Source organism: Sylvia atricapilla, chromosome 16 (genome assembly GCF_009819655.1).
Source record: "Sylvia atricapilla isolate bSylAtr1 chromosome 16, bSylAtr1.pri, whole genome shotgun sequence".
Taxonomy (NCBI): Eukaryota; Metazoa; Chordata; class Aves; order Passeriformes; family Sylviidae; genus Sylvia; species Sylvia atricapilla.
The window spans coordinates 5,659,118-5,669,939 of record NC_089155.1 but is presented as its reverse complement, the minus strand read 5'-3'; the positions used below and the strand labels follow the sequence as shown (position 1 = coordinate 5,669,939).

The 10,822-nt window shown below is 49.6% G+C and overlaps 1 protein-coding gene across 1 annotated transcript; it reads left to right on the top strand.

The window, feature by feature from the left end:
- Positions 1–5,676: 5,676 nt before the first annotated feature.
- Positions 5,677–8,321, top strand: SYS1 (SYS1 golgi trafficking protein). The gene is made up of 3 exons (XM_066330600.1): positions 5,677–5,958; positions 6,590–6,657; positions 7,252–8,321. The coding sequence occupies exons 1-3, from the start codon at positions 5,797–5,799 to the stop codon at positions 7,490–7,492; spliced, it is 471 nt and encodes a 156-aa protein (XP_066186697.1). The 5' UTR covers positions 5,677–5,796; the 3' UTR covers positions 7,493–8,321.
- Positions 8,322–10,822: the final 2,501 nt, after the last annotated feature.

Below are 10,822 nucleotides of genomic sequence, written 5' to 3'. Positions count from 1 at the left end.
GGGAGGAAGGGGGAGGGAAGAGGGGAAAAAGGCAGGGAGAAAGGGGTCAGGAGAAAAGGAAAGGAGGGAAAGAGAAGGGAGAAGTGAAAAGGGGGGAAGGGAAAGCGAAAGAGGGGGGAGAAGTGAAAGGAGGGGGGAAAAGGAAAAAAGGGAAGGGAAAGGCGGGGTAAGAAGGAGGAAAAGGGAAAGTGCGGGGAGTGGGCACACAGCATCCGCTTTTGCAGCATTCCACCAGTGGCAATCTCATTTACAGAAAACCCAGAGCGAGCCCGTCCCTGGGAGCGTGTCGCCACCGCGTTATCCGGCGGGTGTTGCATCACTCGGGGCTCGTCGGGGATGGAACACGAAACCGCTCCCTCCGTCTTCTGTGGAAGCGGCAAGCGCAAAAACCACACTGATGAAGAGGGGGGGAAAACCCAACAGCGCAGTTTAACTATTTCCGTTTCTCTTCTCACATTAATTACTTTGCCTGACCATAAGAATTTGCTTGGCAATAGCAGTTCCAGCCCCTTAACCCGAAGGGCACTTGAAATACCATAACACTACAGTCACATCAATTTGCACTCGGGTTCTGGTTTGTAGAGAATAAAATATTTCCTTAACAGGGAAGCAATGCATAGCAAAGCATATGTGCCATGATCCCACCTGCCAGGTAGGGATGTCAGCTCCACTCGATCTGGTTCTCAGCATCCTCCAGCACTACAAAGTTATCCCGAGAGAACCTGTAGCCTTCCCCCCGTCCCAGGTCCAATCAAAAAGATCCCTAAGGTGAAGCAGCTTTTCCAAGTGCCTGTTCCTTTGGGAATAAACAGCTGCGGGGGTATTAGCTGAGATCCAGATGTGTCCCCAATATTTGGCAGGACTGTGCCTACACACATGACCACTGGCAGGAGGGATCTCCCAGCACAGTGCTCAGCTGGCTGTGGAGCCTGTTGGCATAACTGAAGTGACACGGAGCACTCCTCAGGGCTTAAAAAATAGTTAAGATCTGAAGACAGCACACATGTGGGTAATGGTAGGAACCTCCCCGGAACAGGCAGTGGGGGAGTTTGCCGACCTGCTCTGCTCAGGACAGCCATGTGTCACTAACGTTTTAGTTCACTTCAGCATCCAAGGCCATGAGGGAGGGATTTGGTGCTGTGGGCTGGGTTACCACCCTTCCTTATTACCCTCACTTCATCACACAGAGGAACTGATAAAAATCCCTGCTGGTGCAGCCAGGGAGCCCAGCTCCTATAAATCTCCAGCTCTGGACACTCAGCAGAGGTAGGGAGCAGTAGATGGGGAGGAACTAGAGCACACAAATTGGGTCAAATGTGCAAAGAGTGGTCCATTCTACAACATCTGCCAGACAGGAGACAACCTCAGCAGCACAAAGTGACCAGAAGTACTCCATGGTCCCAAACCCCCTAAATGTCACCAGTATTTGTGTGAATGTGGCCATGACCTCTCTGCATGTCCTTCCAGGTACAGCAGCCACCACAAAGATGCTTTCAAAACCAACTTTCTGTATTGTGGCTACGAATACTGCTTACTCACCTATTAATTTCCTCTCCAAACAAGCACAATATGCTGAGTTCCTGGTTATCATAGCCCTCAACACATACCCCTTCCACCAAAAAATCCCCTTGCATGGCACAGGGCAGTGTTTTCCCTCCCAGGGAAGTTCTGCTGTGATAGGATGGAGAGCAGTCAGCCTGCCTGGCCCCAAGACCACACACAGTGTCCATCCGTGTCACACCTGCATGCACAATCCTTCAGGCAAACTGATCTTGGGCTTCTGGAAACAGAAGAGAAAATTAAACCCTAATGTACTTTTCAACCTTGAGAACAAATTCCTGTGACTTTACTTTTTTTAAGTGCATTGTGTAGATCCACCTCCCTTCCTCACACACACGGAAACGTTCTGTGACTGCATCTCAAGAGAATGAGAGGAAATGCAGTCATAAAAATCATGATACAGTTCTGTAAACTCATAGCCATAAAGCAGCTGCCTTCATTTTCCCCTTCAAGTGTTCTCTTTCAAAACAGTGACATTCTCTTCTCTGGAATAAAGCAGAAAATCCCTGGGTATATAACACTCGGAGAGAACAACAGGACAAATGGGCCCAGAGAGCAAAAATGCACCACTGGAATGTCCTTTCCTGAAACTTCACCACAAAGGGAGAGAAGCAGAAGCAAAATAAAATGCATGTTGAGAAACACATTTGTTCTGGTCAATGAATTCTCACATTCAAGGTGTGTCAGTTGCATTCACCATATAAAAACTACAGCTGGCAGAGAAATAACACAGGCTGGCCACCATTGTTCCTAACCTAGTGCTCAACGGTGAAGGCTTACCTAACCCTCATGTTGAAAATCAAAATAAACAGCTGTCAGTTACCAACACAGCACAAACGTGCTGGAAGTGGAATGGAGTGTCCAAATCCAACACATTTGGAGGGTGAGGGGAATCACACTTTTACATGGCATATCAAGAAATGTCTAGATCATCTCAAGAAGGGCTCTTTTGACAACTCAATCATAAATGTTGTTGCACTAATCAGGAAAAGAGATTCTACAGCCAAGCTCAGCACAGTTCGTACAGGCAAGTTTTTAAAAAGAGCTTACAGCAGAGCTCTCAAGGAAAAAGAAACTTTAAGTAGAGTTTTTAAAAAAAATCCCAACTTCCAAAGTCCATTCAGTACACTGAAGTCTGGAAAAACACACCTGCACACCACATGGGTGGAGGAAGAGGAGTAACTGAAAACTCTCATCCCATGGTTTGAGCCACGTAATGTTGAATGATCCTGGAAATGTGTGCTCTTACCTCGCTGTCCCTTTAGCAAAGGTGACCTCAGCACAACTCCTACCTTCCTATCAAGAGGGAAATGAACTCCAGCAAAGGTTGTTCAGACAGCACCGCCCTTTGTACACCAGCTGGTGAAATACAGATCACCTAAATAAACAGCTTTCTGTTTTAGACAACAATTCCTGGGGAGGAAAACAATACCCTCCTAGACAGCTATTTTTAATGTAAAGAATCTGTGGCTAAATATCTTTTTCTACACTCCTGATAAAGAAGTGACCACAATGGTTTCATGTGATCTGGCTACACCCTTAAGCCATCAGCTGAGTCCTGGGCATATCCCACTTCCTCCACCTGCTGCTCTTCACATGCAGGTGCCATATACAGCACAGTGACTGGTTAAAAAGGATGTTCTGACCAGAAATCAGGCAAGCAGCACACACTGTGGCACCCTAGAAATCATGGTCTCTGTGTTTCAACATCCTTTTCCTCTCTAACACGTTTCCTTCACAGCTGTCTCCAACTTTTTGTTTAAACTAAAGAGGAAGAAAAGACGAATTAAGAAAGCTGTTTGATTCCCCAATACTCTTTGCTTTCCAGGTCCACTTTAAACCTTCTTCCACAAAGCAGGGGTGTGGGGCAAGGCACCCCATAGGGAGAACACCCTCTTTTCCAGGAGAATGACACAGTCCCTTATGCTGGAGCAGCCTGGAGAGGAGAGAGAGCTAAATCAGGAGCAGGAACAAACAAACATGACCATAAAGATACCATCACAAAGTCAGACAGGAAACAAGTTCACAAACTGGGCTGCAGCTGAGTCAAAGCACAAATGTCTTTGTGCCACAGCACTTCCCTGTGTCCATATGGGTGCTCTGCCTGCCCAGGGCAGGAGGGAGCCTCAAACCACAAACCACACCTCAGGCTCGGCTGCTGCCGTGGTTATTCAATGCTTTCAGTCACAGTGCAGCAACCAAGCAGGGATGAGCCTCGAATTCCAAAGCAATTCAAGTCAACACCTCCCAAAAGACCGGGTTCCATCTTGTGATATCATGGACTTCTGGATAAAGCAAATACTTGGCTGTGGAAAGACACCCAGCAATGATACCAACAGTCCTACCTTTCACTACCTTGGACTTTTAGTCAGCTTTGTCTAAACTGACAAAATTTTTGCTGTTAAAGTAAAGTGAGTCCTATAAGGGACTATAAAAGAAAGAGGTAAGTGAGAATTAATGTCTAAGTGATGGCTTGCCTGTCTCTGAGAGCCAAACACAGCAGATTTCAGGAAAGGAAACCAATTTCTACCAAGAATTTACAGAGGAAGCGTTGAGTGTCACTATTTATGTTCAGCGATGTGTTGGCAGCAGACAGCCCCACAAGGCTGGGATTTTCCCCTGTTCATTTCTGCACTGGCTAAGGCTGGAGCTTCTGCAAAAATAAATCCTCCAAAGGCCTAAGTGAGAACTCGGCAATAGTGGCCCACGTCCAGCACGCATGTGCCTCTGCCTTGCACAATCTTTCCTAGGAGATGGTCCGGGAACAGGGAACAAAATGTGTCAAACCTGGCTCAGCACAGAAATTCACAGAATGAGGAAAGGAAAACATACAGCAGAGCTGCACAGGGAACTTCCCATAAGAGGCATGGAAAAAACGTCATGAGAGCCTGTCAGAGATCATAATCTGAATCCCCATAGCCAGCATATTCCACACCCACGACTGATGTGAGCCTACCACCTCCTATAGAACCTGGATTCCCCCTTTTATTCCTTCTCCTCCCTTTTCCAGGTGAAAATGGCTCTTGTGGCAACTCCCCCATCCACCGAAACAGCCCGTGGGTGCCTCTCCTTTTTCCAAAGATCTTATCTCCAAAATGCTGTTGTCCCACACCGCCTTGGGGATTTCGCTGTTAAGTCAGATCTTACACCTGAAGCCAAGCAAGCAGGACGGCTCACAACGAGCCAGGAGCTGATCACAGAAGGGGCACAGTGGAGCATGAGGGTGTCTGGCACCTGGCCATTTCATGAGGCTAAACAGAAGAAATCAGCACGTATCAGAAGAAACCTCCCAAAAGAAGCCAACCCAGCCCTGTAACGGAGAGGTGCTGCCAGGGCATACCAGGACTCAGAACAACATCCTGGTATCCGATGGCCTAAAGCTAAAACGAGCACAGCTGGGCAGCAGCTGCCAAGAGCCTCAGCGCCTACAGGAACGGGCCTGGAAATGAAAGTAAATACCCGGGGACAATAATTTCTTGTATGGTTGGTATTTGTGTCTTTAGCAAAGACTGCTCAGCCAAGTTATTGGACGAACTGACAGCAGTGCAGATGGGCAGGCACAGGGGCTGCGGAAGCCTTATCTCCAAAATCCGCTGTCGTCCCACAGCCTTGGGAATTTCACCATCCGCACCCAATTCTCATACCTGAAACCTCCCAAAAGCAAACACTGCGGCTCAGTGAGGCCACCAAAGCGAGCCCCCGCAGCCGAGAGCTGAGCACAGAAGGGGTCCGGGGAATCGTGAGCGACTCTGAGTCTTGTTAGCAACTTTTAGCCGAGTTACTGAAGGCACAAGGGCAGGGTCCCCAGGGCGGGGGACAGGGCTGGGGACGCACTTGGCGGGGAGATGTGAGAGGACTGGTGCTGGACACCGGGCACAGAGGGACGGCGGGTCAGAGGTCCTAGCTGGGAGTCGTGGGCAGCAGGCGGGGGTCGGGATCGGGACCGAGTGGGGTCGGGACCGAGCGGGATCGGGACCGAGCGGTGTCGGGGTCGGGACCGAGCGGTGTCGGGGCAGCGGGTCGGGGTCGGGACCGAGCGGGGTCGGGGTCGAGCGGGGTCGGTATCGGGACCGAGTGGGGTCGGGGCCGAACTGTGTCGGGGTCGGGGTCGGGATCGGGACCGAGCGGGGTCGGGGCAGCGGGCGGGGCTCGGGGGCGGCACCGGGTCCTCCCCCACGCCAGGGGGCGCTGTGGCGCGGCGGCGGCGGCGCTTCCGTCGCGGGCGGCGGGCGGGTGATGGCGGCGCAGTTCCGCAGCTACGTGTGGGACCCCGCGCTGATCGTGGCGCAGATGGTGCTGCTGCAGGCGGGATATTACAGCTCGCTCGGGCTCTGGCTCGCCCTCCTCGGCACCCTGGGCAGCACCGGGCCCTCCCTCCAGCAGGTCTTCAGCGACGAGGTGAGGGCGCGCCCCGGGAAGCCGCCGTGGGCACAGGCCCCTGGAGCGGAGGGGAGTTGCTCGGGGTCTCCGGGGACAGACAGTCCCCGCTCCCGTGTGGGCATTCCCGGAGGCAGGGACAGCCCCCCGCCCAGGCAGCACCCCGGTGTGGGCAGAGCTCTCCTACCCCGTGTAGCAGCCCCCCAATACACAGAGCTGCTGGCTTGTGTAGGTGCCCCAGCATGGAGGTAAAGTCCTCCCTCTGAATAGGGGTACCCGGGGCAGAGACAGCACTTCGGTGTGTGGTGCCCCCACAGAGAGACAGACACCCTGTACAGGTGGCATCCCTGTGGAGAGAGAGCACCTCACTCTGTAGGTGATGTCCCCTTACAGAGATACCCCGTATCCCGGTATAAATCCAGCTCCCCTACCCCCGAGAAATAAACCCAGTATGGACCAGCATACCCTCCACCCCCAGTTTAGGTGGTTCCCCTCAGCACAGATCCAGACCTTTCCCTTTCCCGTAGGTGCCCCCAGACAGACAGACAGACATGTCCAGCTCCTCCTGTAGATCCTGATCCGTGCAGGGCTGTGCCACGGGAGATTCAGGCTGCGATTTGTGCCGCGGGTTCCTACTAATAGTCCCATGTAGATTTTAGGCTTCTCAACCCCGCCGGGGAGGCTCTCCATGATGGCTTTCATCCTCAATGCACTCACCTGGTAAGTCTGCAGCTAGCTGGAGCACCTGCATCTTGTCCTTTCATAACATTAAGCTTTAAAAAGAATTCAATGTGATGTACTGCCTCTCTCCAAACATCTCCCAAAATCCCTGTACCTTTTTAACCATGTCTGCTGAGAGCAGTTGGGAACTGCTGACTCTTGGCTTTCTAGAACCTGGAAAAGTCATTTCACTTCACTGCCTCAGTTTTCCGGCTGGGAATGAGATTTGCTTTTGTGGGAGATGTTACTAAAAGAATTAATGGATTTCAGCAAACACTGATCTATAAACACTAATGTATTTTGCCACTGCGCAGAGATTATTAGAGGAGATAGTCTGTAAATTCCTGCCTGCTCTGTGCAGTAAAATCTTGTTTTTCTGCTGTCATGCAATTAAAAAGCTGTAAGCCTGTAAGTCTTGCTGTAGCGGCCAGGAGAGAGGTCAGAAACAACCTATTCTTAAAATATTCGAAGAAGTTTTAAATATTTGAATAAGTGTTTTTTTAAACCCGCACTGACAACTGCTGATGGCTCTTGCCGCACCGCCTTTCCCACGGGTCTGGTGGAGTTCATTAACCTGCTGCCTTGTCTTTGCAGCGCTCTGGCCTTGCTCTACTTCATCCGGAGAGGGAAGCAGTGCCTGGATTTCACCGTCACCGTCCACTTCTTCCACCTGCTGGGCTGCTGGGTGTACAACTCGCGCTTCCCCGCCACGCTGACGTGGTGGCTGGTGCACGTGGTGTGCACGGCGCTGATGGCGGCCATCGGCGAGTACCTGTGCATGAGGATAGAGCTGCGGGAGATCCCCCTCGCCTCCGCCCCCAAATCCAACGTCTAGGCTGCCTCTGGCAACAAATAACAACGGCACTGTTCCCAGCACAAGGCATCCAAGGCCTCAGAATCATCCCTGAAGAAGCACAGCAGGTCTGGTTAGACTTGATGGTTTTTTTTGGTTTGGTTTTTGGTTGGGCTTTTTTTTTTTTTTTTTGGGACCTCAGTGACTGCATGAGCGTGAGCGTCTCCTCGCTGGCATCAGCTGACAACGAGGGAGGAGCAGATGTTTATTTTGTTAACACAAAGTATTAATACGACTGTATGGAGAGCGTGCCCTTAAACTCTTCACTCGTGAGACTGTTAAAAGCCAAGGTGGCAAAACTTGGTGCCTGAGGAGCATTTGGAGGAGCATGTGGAAGTGCCCTGAATGGGTAACACAATGGTCAGTTCTTCTTGCTGGAGCTGGCACTGGCACGGTGAGCAGTGAGGCTGGGAGCTGCTGCTTCCAATCTGTGACTTGTTTGGGCTTTGCTTGGGAGAAGAGTCAAGGAAGTGAATGGATGGGGAGAAAGAAAATAGTTGTACTTACCTGCATCACCAGCTGAGACACTAAATAACCTGTAAAGTTAGATGGGTTTGTTTGCTGTTTCCTTGTTTGATACATAGAGGTGACAGACAGCAGTTTGCTGAAGAAATCTTTTGTAATAATAAAAATATAATGTTGCTGTGAGTGTTACGGCTCTCCTGGGAAGCTGAGCACTTCAAGAAATATCACCAGTGTCTGTATCATGGCAACAGAAAGATGCAGCCAGAGAACACTCGGCTGTGAGGGGCCCACTGTCTGGGACACATAAAATTTCCTACAATAAACATTTCATACCTCTGCTCTGAAAGGAAGGCATCATTGAGTGCTATCTTGGGAAGTCAACTGGCATAAACCCCACTTCAGAGGGAGTGTCAGCAGTCCAGGATCTCCACATGTCCAGCCTGAGCCTGCAGCTGCCCTGGGGAAACCTGCAAAAGTGTCCCAGAGCCATGATGCTCTTCCCCCTTGGATGGGCTTTCCCATCAGGTTTCAGCAGTCCAGCAACAGATCTGGCCTGGTAGAGGTGATATTAAATAAGAGACTGCTGTTATTTCTTGAATATTTGGAGACCCTTCAAATAAACTTCACCAGGCAGGGACATCCCCTTCTTGCTGAGGGTCCAGAGCTGGGTTGTTCCTCCCGATCCAACAGCCCAAGCAAGCAGTCAAGCAGTCCCACATCCTGCCTGGTTTCCACTGAGGGATGGCCATGCTGTGCAATCCCAAATGAGGGCAAAGGCAGGTCTAGAGACAGATTTTTCTCCTGTGCAGCATCTTGCTGCAGTAACTTACCCTTGTATGTTAGTATTTGTAAGTTTTAATTTGCATAAATTGTTTGCTAATTCAGTTTGTTGAAAAGTGGTGGGATGATGTGAGACTGATAAACTCTGAAGCTGCTCTTTTGACTTTTGTTACAGGGGAGCTGAACTGTATTTCAGTTGCTGCTCTCATATTCAGACACTAAATTGGGGCAGTATGACATCCTGCTGCTTTACATACTCAGCAGGTCTCCAGAGGAGGATTTCGGTCTAAACAAATGTAACCAGCACTTTTTATATGAGGGGATTTCACCAGGAGCCCCCTGACCAAAGCCCCTGTAAGCAGAGTTTCAGATAGCAGCAGCCTTTCAGAGGAGGAGTTTACACAAGTGTTTGTGTGGGCAGGAGCCAGCCTGGAGGGCTGCCCTGAGGTCACTTCCTGCTGCCCCTGCAGCAGGACAGTCCATCCCTTCTCAAAATCTGCTCATTTCTCACATACAAGCATACTTGCCTTTCTCCCAGTCTCCTCAGCCTGGATATAAACTGGTCTCCAGTAGGTGCCAGTATCTCCCTCAGAAAGGAGCAAGGAGTGTGGATGTGATTGGAATCAGGGCGTGGAGCAGAGGGCAGTGCTGCCTCGGGGTGACAAGCACTGGCGTGCTCTTAGTCATGTTTTAAGACTCCTTCAGGGTCATTTTGTCCTCTGCTGCTTCTTGATGCTATTGAGAAAGAACATCCCAGTCCTGCAGGGACAGGAAAAGTTCACAAGTTTACTTCAAGGCTTAATACCACACCAAAGCATGGTGTGAACTCCTGTGTTGAGGGCTGTTCTTGAGACAAGTGGGAGTAAAGATTAATTACAGTGAATTTGAGAGCAAGGAGACAAGGCCACGTTCTTCCAGCTGCTCCCAGAGTTGCTGTGGGTCTGTACTAACAGATCTGCCACCTTTGTTCCCCCTGCAAGAACAAAGGTGAAGACTTTGGACTAAGGAACACTTAACCCATTTCTTTTTGAATACATAATATATGCTGTAACCACTTCAGCAGCTTCCCTGGAGGGATTAAATCTGGGGAGCTTTGTATCTTTGAGAAACTCACAGTAAGGCCATGAGAAGAATCCTTGACAAATGGGGCTTTAACAGAGGCTGCAGGACATCCCAGGAGCTGCACAGCATCAGCATGAAGTGTGCTGTAGGATCAGAGATCTTTCTGAAAGGCTGCTGACTGCCTAGGAGAAGTGAATCTGTGTATTATTATTTTTCTTTTAAGGACTTCTACTGTAATTGTCCTAGTCATAGAGGAAGTTCTGCTAAAAATGAAATACTGATTGAGGAAACTCATCACTCCCATACTGTGAGACCTAGTTTTCTCTCACATGCTTTCAGTCAGATTTAGAAGCACCTTTAGCTTAAAAAAAAAAAAAAAAAAAATCTGCTGCTCCATATCAGAACAGTGGCAGATGGTCTTTGTTTCTTAATGAATCTTTGAGGGGGTTTTTTTGTGTGCAGTAGTTGAGGGATTTGCTTCCAGGGAAGATATGTCCCAAGACCTGCTCTTCTCAGAGACAGTGGCAGTCATCCATTTGCATCCATGGTTTTGCAAAAGGATTTCACCTTCCCTTTCCCCAAAGCTGTTTCAACATAGAACAGTTTAAGAGAGGAATTGCCAAATTCAAAGAGAAGGCAAGAGTTGTGGGATTTTAGTAGGCTGTGCTTACTTCTTTTTCTAAAGGCATTAATCAGCTGTTCTAGACAAAGAACAGGTACAGGATTTGGAGCCAAAATACTCCAGTCTTGGTTGTACATGACTCTCCCCTGCTCCAGCTTTCCCCAGCCACAAGAGGTAACAGGGGAGGGGGAACAGGATCAAACAGCAAACAGTGCTGTTTGTGTGGAGTAAGAAGAAAAAAATGAAGCATCTGAGTGGTTCACTCCAGGTTTTACAGTGCTCTGATTTACCTTTTCTCCACTGTTCACCCTAAGGCTTGGTGCTCCAGATGCTGAGTACTGAATACATAAGTAACAACTCGAGCACTGAAGTGCTGTCTGAAC

Excerpts from the sequence above, each read along its gene's own strand:
- SYS1 (XM_066330600.1), top strand. The coding sequence starts at position 5,797 with ATGGCGGCGCAGTTCCGCAGCTACGTGTGGGACCCCGCGCTGATCGTG. Across the intron at positions 5,959-6,589 it reads AGCAGGTCTTCAGCGACGAG|ATTTTAGGCTTCTCAACCCC; the intron begins GTGAGGGCGCGC and ends AGTCCCATGTAG. Across the intron at positions 6,658-7,251 it reads ATCCTCAATGCACTCACCTG|CGCTCTGGCCTTGCTCTACT; the intron begins GTAAGTCTGCAG and ends TTGTCTTTGCAG.